Genomic DNA, 15,489 nt, shown 5'->3' on the forward strand with positions numbered 1-15,489 from the left:
ACCATTTAAAGTGTGCCAAAATTTTCCGAACGTGAAATCACGAAAAATCCCGATTTTCGTCTTAGAAAGGGAGGCACGCACTCTCCAAAAATCCACGGATCGACCGTAAATATTTCTCAGCTTTATTTTTGTCTCCAGAATTGTTTTTTATCCTCTAATTGGACTACATTTTGCAATTTGGAACTATAAATTCCAGCCCGATTTTAAATCAACGCATTTGCCATTAGTTTCCCGATGCACATAAGTGTTTTTCCAGAAGAGCCAGAATTTATAGTTCCAAATTGCAAAATGCAGTCCAATTGTTTTTTATGCTCCAGAATTGCTACTGGGAGCCAAAATCCGAGACCAAAAATTGTTTTCTGAATCACCCTAAGGTATTTACGTATTAGAAGTGCTGTATTTAAAAGCTGTAAGATTTTCGCATTGAGATTTTCGTCTATTTACTTGATTTTATTTTCGCTACCACTTTCTAAGGTAGGACGTAAATAATTCGAACAATTTTGTACACTTTAGCTCGGATTATTAACGTATATTGATGGTATTTTGTGATATATTTTCCCCGCAAGTGACTGACCAACTTGTTTCCTTTCAGCCCCGGACGAACCAGATCTTAGCCACCTAAGCGAAGAAGAGAGAGCACTTATTCAGAATGTTATGGCCAAAGCGAAAGAAGTAGAGGGTGGAAATCCACCCCCGCCATCAATGATGCCCTCTCAACCACCCATGATGAGCTCCAACCCGAGGTCAGTTTTTCTCTCTCTTCCCGCTCTAAATAATGGGTAATTCTGCAAAATTTGACTCCAAATTTGAGTGGAATTGGACCGTGTTAAGCAGAAAAGAACTGAGGCACATCAGCTATTGCCAAAAGTCGGGCAATTAATGTTTTACATGAAAACGGTTGTGCAGATTATCGTTCAAATTTCAATGAATTGCCTGCATACTTAGTACGAAGTAAATTCCGTAAAATTTTCAAAGGAATCTGCACAAACGTTCTCTTATTAACAATTAAATTGTTCACTTAAATTTGGCAGTAGCTGATATGGCTTGGTTTCTTTCTATTTATCAGAAAAGATTTGTATCAATGGGTCATTAAATCTTGTGTTTTTTATAGTCTGAAAGTACTAGGTGAGTAGATTACGTGGTGATTTATGGCGTATTTTTTGAGCCAAAATCCTGGACGAGCCCGCTTTTCGCGTCAAAATTTTTCATGGTTTAGTGACCAATTCTCCTTGAATATTTCATATTTTTTCTTAGTATATTTTATAATTTTTAAAGTGTTTATAATTTACTCACTAACTTGTTCAGTCCATTGACTTGCAATATTACTAAAATCTTGTATCTCATGGTTGCAAAGTCAAGTCTAAAGCAAAGAGAAATTAAGCAGCGTTCTATGAAAGGGGATAAACTTGCATTTTTTAATTTTTATCCAAAGGGCCTCCTTGCCTGAGTCGATCGTGTATTGATGGCTACAGTATGAAAGAGAGTATATCCGTTTTTGACTTCTGGTCATATTTTACTATTTCTTTAGAAAATGAGTAGATGTAATTTCTTGAACATTTCCTCGATTTTTCTTCCATGAATTTCAAGCTATAAAGTTGGCTTGTCTCTCTTCGAAAAAATAAAATAGGAGTAGAGATTTTGAAACACTGCAATGAAGATACGAGGTTCTGCACTTGAGCCATCGATGTGCTAGCAGTTCTAAACTGTTTAAAATGGGTCTTTTTTTCGAAACCCTCTGTAGGTCTGTATGTCCCGTTTGCTTGGACCCATCTATGGAGACAATGAGAAATAATTCCGTTATCTTCCGAACAATAACGTTAATTTCCAATTAGAACCTAGGATAAGGAACCTGAAATTCTCTAAAAATTGCTCAGAGCTTGATAAGTATGAAAATTTGATTGCAGGATGTTCACTCCAGGCATGCCCTCCGTACGGCCGGAACCTCTGCAGCAGCAATACCAACACGAGCCGCAACGTGTTCACCAACAAGCGCCTCTCTATCAAGATTCAAACGATGAGCTCCGTCGATCCAGAGACTACCAGCAAAACCTCGCCGATCCGCACCACTTCAACAGTCAAAAGCCGCAGCAGCCGCAGATGCATCATCCGCAAACGACACTGCACCACAGCCAGCCTCTCCAACCGCAGCCTCAGCCTTCGCTCCTCAACAAAGACTGGAGTGACAAGCCGTTCGATAGGCCTACCTTAAGTAACCAAACGCAACAATCCAAGATGTACAGCGAGCAGCTCCAAGATAGCAACAGTGCCCAGACTTCCAGTCAGCAATACCCTTCGAAAACTTTCACCTCGACGTATTCGTCGCAGCCATCGCAGCAGGTGTCGCAGCCGTCGTGGAGTCAGCAGCCGGACTCTTTTTCGGAGCAACCGCCACGGGTCTCTTCATATCAGGACGATTCGTCAATGAAACTCACACCCTTATCTTCGTCAGGATTCTACTCGCAGCCTTCCTCAGCCTTAAAAACTCAGCTTACGTCAGACCTCTCTAATTCATCTCGGTTGAGCAATATGGTAATTATTTCTTATTTAGCAGTTTACAGTAACTTTTCAGTACTATTCTTAATTTTACAGTGACTAAAGCACTGTAAACAATGAATTTATCTATTCTCCTATCTTCACTATTGTGAATTTCTCCAGTGGTGACCTTCCGCAGATAAATGGATGTCATTCCACGAAGACAAATTTTTTCCAAACAAACAGAACGATTTCTCTCAAGTTGGATCACAACATCGAAATTCTTATTCCCAATGAATATGTTGTAAGCAATGTAGTTCATTTTTGTGTCAATAGAGGGCATGGAACTGCATTTTAATCCAACAAGTTTGATTCATGACAAATCAACTGTTTAAATATAAATATCTGAAAACCATGTGTGCTGAACTGCCAACTTCATACGCTTCATAACTTTGGTTTGTATTTTTCCATGTTTTTGTGCCAAAATGTTCGTAAAACATTTCTTTCAGTAGAGCTCAATTTTAAGATATTCGGTACTATAATTTTCTGCCGTTGGACGATTACATTTTTAAAATTGATGTTAGAATGAGCTGACATCAATTTTAGACTTGAGCTTGTTGCCTTCAGGAAGAATAAAATTGAAGGGTATCCCTCTTGATGGAGTAGACTGACGTTTCTTAGGAAAAGTGAGTCTTTGGTCTTATCGTGTAAAACTCATCCCGGAGCTTAATTAACAAAAACATTGACTCCCAGGTCTCGTTCTTTTCTCTCTAAGAGACTTAAGTCTCACAACAACAGCGGTGAGGCTCAGGTTGTGTTTATTTTCAATTTTCTTTCTTTTTTTGCCAGTTGAAAATGCGGTTGAAATCACCGTAAAGCATCCCAGGTTTTTTATTTTATGTCTTTATTTTATTTTTTAGGGCCTTAGTCTCATTTGAAGATGTTTCTGTTCTAAAAAAACTTGGTACTTACTCGAAAAATATTTCCAGTTTTTCATGGTTCCAGTTCCATTCCTGTAAATTTTGTTTGACAAACTACGATTTTCAGTCTTGCAATTTATCGAGGTCAAAAATGAAGCTTTTAACAGTTAGGTTGATCATTTTTAATTACTACTTGTTTGCGACTCTGACGCATTTTTCAAATTCTTCTCTTTTTGTATCACATTGGAAACCTGCTTTGCTATCATCCTGTAGGGATTAATTCTGTATTATAAAAATTAAATATTAACTAATTATCAGAAACGTTGTAATTCTATGAAAACAACGGGAAATGACTTCTCAGTAATGAACTGATGAACCATACATTTTGAGAAATGTCCAAGAGATTTTTTCTTTTACATATGCCATATACTGAAAAAAAAATCCAAACTTTTGGAGACTGGAGACCAAATTTTCTCACAAGAAATCTCTAGAAAGTTTACGTAATAAGTTTTAGATGGGGAACACTCAAATGCTCAGTAATACAAATGAAGAGTGGTTGATATGATTTACACGCTGATAGCAAGCATTTCCATGTCTTCGCCTGGGTTGAACCCTGAAACTATCAAAGTAAAATCTTAAACTCCCTTTTTTAACTTGTATTCCTAACTGAAAACTTTAAACTATCGTGAAGTTGGCTGTAATTTGTGGACGGCTTATACAGGCTGCAATATTGAATGTATATAAATATCTTCGACATGAAGGTGTGAGAATCGGAATTTCCACTTTGAAGCTAGTGAGCTTTTTAAAAATTTAAAAAGTACCAGACTAGGTCAACAGTCAAAATGAAATAAAATTTAAAACTCACTAGTCAGCAAAAATTACGAAAACCGTCCGACACGCGTTTCGACCCGATGGATCATCATCACTCATCATCGCCACCACCCAACACATTATTTAAGTTGTTTGGAACATCTGGCAACAAGGACAACAAAGAAAGGCCCAGCAACCGCCGCATATCTGAAGAACATACCAGACGCGCCCTGATGATGATCCAACGGGTCGAAACGCGCGTCGGACGGTTTTCGTAATTTTCGCTGACAAGTGAGTTTTAAATTTTATTTCATTTTAACTAGTGAGCTTTGTTCTTTCATTTTATGAGCTTTGAATGCTTGAAAAAATCACCTACACTACGTGTATAGACTTGATTGAACGTCTTTGAAGGAACTTTCATATCGATACCTAATGTTTTCCAATAAATTTTACAGGAAATTTTTTAATAAACTTGTTAAAAACGGTATAAACTAATGATTAATGCTGTTGTTGTTTGCTTCCAGTCCTGGGATTCTTCCAAAACTTCTCAGTCAACCGTAAAATCAGATAAAAATTTTGATTTAATCAACGACCATGAATCTGAGTATGATATGAAACCTCTACCATCAACATCATCCGAGCAGTACAAACCTGACAGTGATGTGAGTTCTTATTTGGAAAACCGGTCCCAAAACTACTCGTCAGACAGTTCTCTTAAAGATTCAAGTGGGTCGGTACCAACATCGCAGTCATACACGGTCAAAGAGTCGAAACCATCAATTTTAGAACCAGTCTACGATCACAGTCCGGGCGAAGTTTATACCATTCCAGAAGAAGAGGAAGAAGTCACGAGTCCAATAGCCAGTGATTGTGTGACCAGTTTGCGCAAAACGAGGATATCAACAGGTTAGTTGGAATTAAACCTTCACTTCCTCCTTTCTTTGAGTTTTCAAAATTATTGATCCACATCAGTCACTTTGTTGTGTTAAAATCTAGAATAATTTTTTAACCGGTTAGTCTTGTCAGTTCTTCTAGTCGTAGTAGTTAAGCATTTCGACGGTGTAAGTCGACAATCACATAACTCCGTTTGCAACGTCGCAGACTTCCTGCCATACTTTATTTTTTCAACAAAAAACTACTCCGGGCAATTCTTTAAAACTTCCGTGATTTTTCTTCTCTGTGCAAAGGAATTTTTGCAAAAACGTGAAGGAATGATGTCAATTGTTTCTCCTCTAAAAGAATAGCATAGAGGCAGAGATTTTCAGACACTGCAAATGAGATATGTGATTGCGGATTTACGCAGTCGATTTATCCCATGATCAAGAAGTCGCGGGTTCAAATTTGGCTAGACGACTTGAGTTTGATAGTCACAAACAAGGGTCACAGGTCACCGGTCACCCTAGGCTGAATGTAAAGCATGGATTAAGGGATTTAAATGCAAGATGAGCCCCTGCATCCTGAAAGTAGGTTTTAAAAAAAATGCATTTAATAAAAAAGAGTTCTGTCCTCATCTTACCCATCTGTATTGCAACCCAACAATTATTTAAAAAAATTGAAAGATACGGCGAAAATATTGTCAAGTAATAATGTGAAAATCAGCTTTTCAATTATAAATGAAAAAATAATTATTTTCTCTCTAAGCTAAACTAGCTCACTATGAAATGTCTTTTTCAATTATCAACCTCTCATCTTTGTATTTTCGTAGGAAACTTCAGAAAAGAGGATGGGATCCAGCCTAGGTATCAAGATAAATTTTCTTCCAGTTATACGACACACTCACCTTTATCATCATTATCCTCGGACCACAGACCAACATCTAGTTATGCAGACCCTGCTGTCACCTCAACGACAACTACCAGTGGTTCGTATGATCCAAATATTTTTCATCAAGTAGATAAGGAAACAAATACCAACGTTAAACTTTAGCGGCTTACAGTTGAACTTCATTTTGTAATAAAAAACCTTTATTTCTAGCTCATCCATAAGAGTACCTCTCTGCACAGGGAAACTAAAGGCACATATTTTGTCTTTAAAGTGAGTCAGATATTGTGATCTCTTATTGCAAAATGAAGTCCAGTTGGTCAGTATCGTCCCATCCAATCAAAACAGAGTTTGAAGGATATTTTTGATTTATGTGTGTCCCCTCTGAAATTGACACATTTCCTTTTTTCTTCAACGCAGAGTTTACTGTCGTGTAAATGACGTGCGCATCAGTGTTTTTGTACACTCAATCATTCTCTGACAGGGCGTTTCCTATCATCACTCATCCGGAAAGTTTGATCAACCTAACATTTTTTTGATTGGTAGTTTCACTCTCCTGTACAATAATTATCTTTTTTCTATATTCATACTTGATCTAACCTAATATTTTTCTACGATTTTTTGTGGTTTTGCGATTTTGTATTTTTCAAGTCACAAATGAATTAAATGAGTATTTTTAGGGTGCAGCTTTTTTTTTCTTTCTTTTGTGACAGTGAGTTGAGATTGCCTATAATTTTAAAATTTGGTATTATTGGATAAGTCTTAAAACTGCCCAGAGGTTTTCAAAGTTATTGATGTTAGTCAAAATATTTCCTGACATACCGTTCAATAATTGGCTAAAAAATTTATAATATAATTATTGAGCTATTATTCTAACCTTTTTATCTTTCTACTAGTTTTCACTCTAATGTGATAAATTTTCATTTTCAGGTTTCTCCAGTGCAAATTCTCTTAGTGAAATTTCACAACTATCCAGTAGCCTAAATAGCAGGACTGAAAAACTCAGGTAAAAAAAACTTGTAAAATGCAAAAAAGTAACTCTTTGGCTCAGGATTCTTAGCTTGCTCCATTTACTCCTAGACAACATGAGTTGCAGTGTATCAACCAGAGGGAAAGTGAACACTAGTAGTATTTAGAAGACATTGGTCTTCATTAGTTCATCATTCTCTTACAAGGATGCTTTATCTCAAAATCACAGAAATTTCAAAACATAAGTGGAGAAGGAGAAACCTCAGTGCTCACTAACTCAAAATTAGACCACATTTTGCAATTAGAAACTACTATTTCTAGCTCACTTTAGAAACAATGCATGTGCCATTAGTTTTTCCATGCAGATAAGTGCTTTTACAAATGAGTCTGAAGTTGTAGTTCCTACCTGCAAAATGAAGTCTAATTAATCTTATTAAAGCTACTAGTAAGAGCCACAAAATATTCGTATCAAAAAGAACCATGATGTTCGCTAATTTGAAGTAGATGTTCCCTTTTGATTTTATTTATTTGCGCATTGTTGCGCATCGTCATTAACATGCCCTGTTGAGGTATCAGCACCTCTATTTAAAGGAGTGTTCAAACATTATGGTATAAAGCATATTTTAAAATGTATATTTGGGCTGAAGTAGTGACGGCTTGTAGTTTGCGGCTCAAAAATTAAGGAGGAATCTAAAGATTAAATGGACCTTGTTTGGGGGTTAAAACTGTCAGATGGAAATGCTACTTTATGCCCTCTACAGGCAGGAAAATGAGTGTAACTGCTTTCAGCTATTTTTATTAAGTACTAGAGAGTTTTTTATTAAAAATTAATTTCCCAGTTTTTAACCCAATTTGACGAAAATTTACTTTTGTGAACAAGAGATCACATGTCAAAAGCCCAAGTGGGAAACTATGTATCTCAGTTTACGGTGTTGCACACCTCCGGTCATAATCTATTAATTATTAAAAAAATTAACCCGTGTTTCTTGAAAAGTTCTTTGACATTTCTTCTCTATTAGCAGAATATACTGCATAAATTTCAAGCTATGAAGTTGGCTTTTTATTCTTCTAAAAAATTAAATAGGAGTGGATATATTGAAAAGAGCAATGAAGGTACATAGTGTCTCACTGTAGCCATCGACGTCCATTTGTACTATATAAGGAAAGCAATTGACTTATGTTCCTCTGCAAGAAAACAGTTAAACAGGGTGTCTATAAGTCCGGAAAGTCCGGAAACAGTACTGATTTTTTAAAGGCGGTCCGGAAGTACTGAAAAAGTGCGTAAATTCCGCATAAAGGTCCGAAATTTTTTTAAATTTTTTGTCATTTTTGTTGCAATTTGAAATTTTTCTAATTTTGTCCAATGGAGGTACTGAAAAAGTACGGAATTTTTCTGTTGGAGGAGGTACTGAATTTCTCGAGAATGTACTGAAAAAGTACTGTAAAAGTACTTATTTTTGACCAGCCTGTTTAAGTAGACACCCTGTTTAATTTAAAAGCGCATATCGCTCTACCTTGTTACTGAAGAGAGCAGTTTTGTGCAAATTTTCAAAATTAAGTTTTCCTTTGAATTCGTCTAATCAAATTCAAATCAAAATTCGTCTTTTTTCGTAAAATAAGGAGACCTATGAGAAAGCAGTAAGTACGCAAAAATTGATATTGTGTCACGTCAATCAGCAGTAAGGGGCATTATTCTGCCAGAGGGCTGTACTAATTGGGTAAAAAGGTCTTTTTTTTTTGCCAATTCCTAACTTTAAAGTTTGTTCATTGTCCAAAACACAACCTCACAAAAGTACACAAAAAGTAGCGCTGACTACTGTCTTGCTAAACTTGGAAATGAAAAAGGCCTTTTTTACACAGTTGAAAATTAAATTCGTCGATTTTAATCGTCCAATCGATTTCAATCGTCCAATCGATTTCTGTGAGTCTTCCCGATGGTAGGTGGCAATTTATTAAAGAAACAGAGGCTTTTTTAAATAAAATGTTTTGCTGAGACAATACAAAGTCCATTTTTTCAAACTTCATCTTGCTTTTACTCCTGTTTTGAGTAACACAGCAGCGCCATAAAAAAAAAAAGGTCGGTACCAAACCTAAGGTTTAAGATCCACTTCTCGGATGAAAACGAGATGATTTGATATGATCAATCCATAACTCTATAAAATAAAGATGCTTACTTATGAACACATTTGCATGTTTTTTTAGTTGTTTCAATGAATTGTAAACATAATTTTTTGCGTGAATATTTTTCAGGTCTTTAGATTATCAACCTACGTGGAGTAGCAGTCGAACATCGGAAAAATCAAGTATCTTGGTAAGCTTGGTGATACTTTTCCATTGATTTTAAGTGCCCTAATCGGTAATTTTGTTTGAACTATGAATGGACATGTTCTTATATTTTATCAGGCATCATTCATGGAAATTTATGTGTTCATTTGCGTAGGGTGTCTACAAGTCTAGAAAACAGGGAGAACTATCAGGGTATTTCATAATGCCAAGGGAATCAGGGAAAAGTCAGAGAATTTTATGTAAGAGACTGGCAATTAAAAAAATCTTGAAATGTGATAAAACTGCGTCTCAGTCTTATTCTAGGTTTGATACTCGGACAATGAGTTAAACTCCGAAAACTGGAAAGAGGAATAATTTTCATTGCGGAATAAGCCTCTAGGCAAGGCATGAATTTAAGCACAATGCTGCATGTTTTTCCTTCAAAATATCACAAGAAAACGAATCACACAAGGAGAAGTCTGCAAATCAACTCTTACACAAGATATGAGTATTTTTAATTAATATTGGTTTAATGGCAAAAATACAAATGACATAATTTGTATGATCTAACTTCCATTTGATCTGTGTTAAGAAGACTTGTTTATGTCTTGTTCAGGGGTTGATTTCCAAACTTCCGGTTGTGTGAATTGTTTTCTATGTAAAATTTTGAGAAGAAAACGTACAACGTTTTCTTCTAATTCAGACCTCGTCTGGTGGCCCATCGCAATTTTAACAAATATCAAATGGTTACTACAAGAAAAAAATGGTTCACAAGTTTCTGCCATTCGCAGTGAAATTAATGCAAAAAATAATCGTTTTTTGCAAGTTGTACGCTTGCAAATTGTCATCGTAAAAAGTTAGGAATTTTGATTACTTTGGTCAGGGAAAATCTGGCTAGGCCGGGGAATTTTTTCCTGCTAAGTTGGTTGAAACTCTGCTTGTGAGAAGGAGGGTTTATCATGACATGAAATTTTACAGAAAATCTTGACCTTTCTGAAGATCAGCTAGTCCATGATTTGATTCTGCAATTACTTCATTTTCTCTGATGGGTTGCAGCTTAAATTTTCATATGATTTTTATCGCTAATCCATAGGAGTAAAGGGCCCTTATTTTAAATATCAATTGTGAACATACCAAACAGCTTTATCTCGTTACTTTATTTTTCTAAATAGGGCCTTATCATTTTTTATGCATAAAATTTTGCACAATTTTTCTTTGATTTTCCATCAGTTTTCCTTGAAAATTTCTTTAAAATATTTGGAGCAATATTTTCCCAAAATAATTAGATACAAGGATTACAGCAATCTACATCTATAATTTGTTGGTTTCACCTTTGGTATGCTACACTCTGCGTGTTGTGCATAAATTTTCGCATTTTCAAAATGAAATTCCCAAACCTCGTATCCTATTTTTGGTACTTAGAAATCTCCACTTTTTTTTTTTTTTTTTTTTTTTTTTTTTTTTTTTTTTTTTGCACAAGAACAAATCAACACCATTCCTTGACGTTTTCACAGAATTTTTTTTTTGCACTGAGAGGAAAAATCACGGAATTTTTAAAGAATTGAAATTGAGTACTTAGTTATCCATTAAAACAATAAAGTATGATAGGAAAAGTCAACCAAGTCACTTGGTTTGGGAGTTTCATGGTTGATAAATCTCCTCGAGTAATTCCCAATGTTTATAATTGGGCACTGCCTAATGTATCCATTTGAGAATTTCACCATTAGATATAAATTCGAAAGTAACCATACCTTTTCAATGTTCTCACAGTAACTGTATTTGTGATTTCAGGATGCAGATCGATCCACTGATTCTAGTGGTTATCGATCAAAAATCGATGCACAACCAAGCAATCATATTGATTCACAAAAGTCATATCTCCCTCACTCATCGCCTCAACACAGTTACCAGTATGACAAGCTAGATCAAAGGGACTCTTTGAGCATGAAAAAACCACCGGAAAACCAAAGCGACCTGCAGGGATCTCAGTACGGCTACAATCAGTCGACGCAGCAATCCAAGCTGAGACAATATCAAAACAACGAGATGGACTCGAACTTCCAGCAAATGCCAAGTGAGATGTCGCGTCAGCCTGCGGCTCGCTTGCAGCAAGAGCAAAGTCAAATTCGCGATATGAAACTGCGAGAGCAAGAACAAAGGCTCACCTATGAGCAGGAAACCCAACAGCAATTGCAGAGGCAACAGCAGCAACAACAACAACAACAACAGCAGCAACAGCTGCAGCAACGCCAAATCCAGCAGCAACAGCAACAACAACAACACCAGCAACAACAGCAGTATCAGCAACAATTGCAGCAGCAACAATTACAACAACAGCAACATCAGTATCAGCAGCAGCAGCAACAACAGCATCATCAACAGCAACTCCAGCAGCAGCAGCAGCAACAACAACAACAGCAACAGCATCAAATGTACCAGCAACAGCTTCAGGTAAGGACATCACTTATAAACTGCTCAAGCATTCTACCATCATTGTGCACCTTTTTCTCAAGATTAATTTGCGTCAGCCCTCTGAAACTTTACTTCTTGTTCAATGATATACTCTGTTAAAGCTGCAAAAACAGGATCAAGTATTAGGATCAACTAAAATCCTGATACCCATGTAATTTTTTTAATGTCTCACTTCTCTCTTTTTTTTTTACTTGCAGCAGCAACAATATCCATATCAGCAAGAAATGCAATCGATGTCGCAGCAGCAATCCTACCCACAACAAAGCAAATATCATCAAAATCAGCAACAGCAGCAGTACCAGCAGCAGCAGCCACACCAGCTGCATCAGTCGTACCCGCTGAATCAGCGAGAATCAGAGCTGATGCAGCAGCAATGGCACGAGGGCGATAGGACTAAGTACCTGCAGGACCACACAAATCGGGATCCGATGGGGAGAATGCCAAATCAGGATGGTTACATCAATGAGACGCAGTTTCCTCAGAAAGGTTATGGAGAGACAGCCAATTATTTAATGAACAAGCTTAAGTCCAGATCGCCCGAGCATCAAGTAAGTTTTTGGTTTCGGAATTTCTCTCGCTCCATGAATAATGGAGGTCTCTTGATCTGCATGAAATATTGTCACAGTAGTGTGCAACTTAAATGCATAGCTTAAATGCGCAGCTTAATTTTGCTGTAAGCAACTGTGGGCTGATTATTGAAGATAATAGACAAAGTAGACTCATTGTCAGCCATTTTCCAGTGGAGCAATTCTATTGGTTAAATTAGGTGGCTCCTGTAGACTAAGGGAGAAGATAATGGACTAACTATAAGGTCTCTCATGGGTTGGTTTTTGCAAGTCTATTACTTACTTCCTTTTTCCATTGCAACCACTCGTTCCACCAATAGGATCCCTCCATTTTCTCTTTGCCCTCTTGGTCTATTTCTTTGTCCATCAATTTCAAGAATCAGACTGCAGGACTATGTCAATGTCAACAACGGTTGGATGAAATGTTATCGGCCAAAAAGGGTGAACACAGTCAAAATTCCGGAGTGGTGTCAAATTAGCAGCAAATTTTGGTCTAAGTCCAATATAAGTCTGCAGGCTATCGCATAACTTGACCTCAAGTTTTTAAAAATTACCACAATCTAATTTCAATCAAAACAGCACTTTTCGTGTCAAAACTGGTAGGAGCACCCACTTTGAAGTCTTTGCACATTTATTTGTCCGCTATTTAAAAAATGAATTGGACAGCTTTTTTGAATGCGCCATCATGTCGTCACCTTCCAGGCAAAGTATCACAAGCGCCATGCGACGTTTAAAAATTTCCGCCGCCATTTTATTTTTTCACTGAGAAATTGTTGGTTGAATCTGTTCGAAAATTTCACTAAATTTTATCGGCAGCACAAAGAAAATTCGGTGTAATTTTCGGACAGCTTCGTTGAACAATTTCTCTGTAAAAAAATATAATGGCGGCGGAAATTTTTAAACGTCGCATGGCGCTTGTGATACTTTGCCTGGAAGGTGACGATGTAGGAATGTTGGTGATTAAGGAGAGATTTTCTTTCCTCACAGTGTGTCAGCCAGGAAAATGACAAGACGCTTAGCATTTGTTGAGTCTTCTGCTTCAGTTTGAAAGGCTCCAAGTATTCTACATAGCAGCAGTGCCACATCTTCATGAGATAAACTTGTGTAAAAATGCTGAACAATTCACTTTCCAGTCCAACTTTTCTCAAAATTTTCACATAGGAGGGTTTTCTAAAGGCTCATCACACTGAGGAGTTCAAGAAGGACATCATATATCAATTAACAACAGAACCCAGCTGGCCCTAAGTAAATCGGTTCTCCGTCAGGTTTTTCAGTTTGAGCCCCTAAAATGTCTCCAAACTGATAACCATGACTAATGACCCCAAATCAGCGAAAATTGCTATAATTTGAGAAAAGTTGAAGCAGACATTGTTGAAAATGCTTAAAATATTTTGACAAAAGGCCGAGATTACAAATTGTTTCAATCTTTTGAAAGCTATCATGTTATTTTCTATTTTTTGCAAATCAAATACTTATTATTCTTTTCACCGATGTAATGATATTGAAATCACTGACAGTTTTAACTAAACGCTGTTTTGTTAAACATGAGTTCGTAAGATGTATTTTAAATGATAGAAGCATTTCTATTTGTTGATAGGATTATAAGTACTACCATTTTTTTGATGCTTCTAAAATCTCCTTCTGTGTCGTATCTTTTCTTGTTTTTTATTTATTTATTTTTTTCTGAATTGGCAGAGAATCGGTGCTGATGATTCTTACAAAGCTGGAGTAATGGGTCTCCGCCAACAGACCTCAGCTTCGCCGAAGAAGATGCCCCTGAAACAGGATTTGCAAACGCAACAACAAATGGCCCAGAATGACAAACAAACCTCAGGGACCATCAGTGGAATGATTGCTGATTTTAGTCGAGCGTTAGGTATGAAAATGTTTTGATTATAAAAATTCCTTTCGAAGATTTGGCCTCAGTTCTCAAGAAAGTTTATTCTTGTGATTACAGTCTATTTCACCTTTTTAGTTTGTCTAGTTTCTTTTATTTTACAAACTTCAACTCAGCTAAACTACTCTAAAATAAATGGAGAATCTGCCCAAAAAATTAAGAGGTGCAAAAAGATTGAATACAAAAAATTGCCAAATGATCACTCGTAACTCCATTGCAGGATTTCATGTCATCATCTAGAATAGCGTTGATGCATGATGCACGTACAATCCACATCAATTATCCTATTAAAATCTTCTAGTTGTGCTACTATTAGCATAGTCCAGGGTTATTCAAGCTGCAAAGGCCTTGTTTGAATGAGTGACAGAAAAAATGTTGATTTTGTCTGCTATGTAAGAATGGTATGAAAGTTTGTATCTGGGCTCAGTTTATTCCTTGGCAGTGTAATAGCTTTTTACTAATCGATAAGCGGTCACAAAAAGAAGCAAACCATTCTTAAAATTTCAGAAGTAAAAACCGAATTCTTGAAATCTACAAAAATTCCATAAATAAGAGCTCCTTGAATTTGTAACAGATTATCCAGCTGTACCAATTCATGTCATAGTCATGATTTTACCTATGGCCAAACAGTATCCCAAAGCATCTCAGATTTTGATGCTTTTGATTTTTTTAATGATAGACTGAAAAAGACAGTTGTTCATTAAAATGAATTGTGAATTTTCCACCTAAAATGTATTTTTTCACAAAAGATGTCCAATCAATTGCTCAATAATTAATTTCCTATGCAGGGTTGGGCTCATCCTCGCAACAAGCAGCAACGCAACCGAATGGTAAGCCAACCGACAATCGAAACGAGATGTCATATCACGACGAACACTATCCCAAAGACCCTTACGAGTTCGACAGCCCAGAGCAAATGATGCATCCTTCTTACCGTGCAAACCAAATTAAACAGACGGAAGCCCAGCTGAACGAATTCTATAGGTTGAATGACGAGCAAATGGCGCAGATGCCACCAAACCAGATCGCAAGAATGCAACAGCTATTACTTGAACAGCAGCAACTTCAAAGGCAACAGGTTAGTCACTCTAAAATCTCAGTGTTTTAAATCTCCAGAGACAAATGATAATTTTCACTAGAGTTTTCTTTCAACATCCTGTAATTTTATACTTATAGAATGTTTTATATTAAGTTATACAAATACTTCAGGGATTGAGTCTTTTACTTTTAAGAGAAATTTTTGAAATCATGACATTCTTTCTTGATGCAAAGAAGATAATGTTGCTTAAACAGGGTAACAAGTTATAAAAAGTAATTCCGATGGAAAAGTTAGGGATTTTTGCTTGACCCTGAAAAG

The 15,489-nt window shown here is 36.5% G+C and overlaps 1 protein-coding gene across 4 annotated transcripts in view; it reads left to right on the forward strand.

The window, feature by feature from the left end:
• The window catches only part of LOC109032768 (uncharacterized), a 54,801-nt gene that overhangs the window by 18,772 nt on the left and 20,540 nt on the right, over positions 1 to 15,489 (forward strand). For 3 of the 4 annotated variants that reach the window (XM_072303642.1, XM_072303640.1, XM_072303643.1), the window contains exons 2-11: positions 593 to 743; positions 1,905 to 2,529; positions 4,727 to 5,108; positions 5,908 to 6,063; positions 6,894 to 6,969; positions 9,183 to 9,243; positions 10,989 to 11,648; positions 11,867 to 12,217; positions 13,931 to 14,111; positions 14,921 to 15,210. In XM_072303642.1, the coding sequence (XP_072159743.1) occupies positions 655 to 743; positions 1,905 to 2,529; positions 4,727 to 5,108; positions 5,908 to 6,063; positions 6,894 to 6,969; positions 9,183 to 9,243; positions 10,989 to 11,648; positions 11,867 to 12,217; positions 13,931 to 14,111; positions 14,921 to 15,210 (2,871 nt within the window). In that variant the 5' untranslated portion in view covers positions 593 to 654. The remainder of the gene's footprint in view (positions 1 to 592; positions 744 to 1,904; positions 2,530 to 4,726; positions 5,109 to 5,907; positions 6,064 to 6,893; positions 6,970 to 9,182; positions 9,244 to 10,988; positions 11,649 to 11,866; positions 12,218 to 13,930; positions 14,112 to 14,920; positions 15,211 to 15,489) is intronic. The other variant, XM_072303641.1, reaches the window with a different exon arrangement.

The sequence above is a fragment of the Bemisia tabaci genome, chromosome 8, assembly GCF_918797505.1.
Source record: "Bemisia tabaci chromosome 8, PGI_BMITA_v3".
Classification (NCBI taxonomy): domain Eukaryota; kingdom Metazoa; phylum Arthropoda; class Insecta; order Hemiptera; family Aleyrodidae; genus Bemisia; species Bemisia tabaci.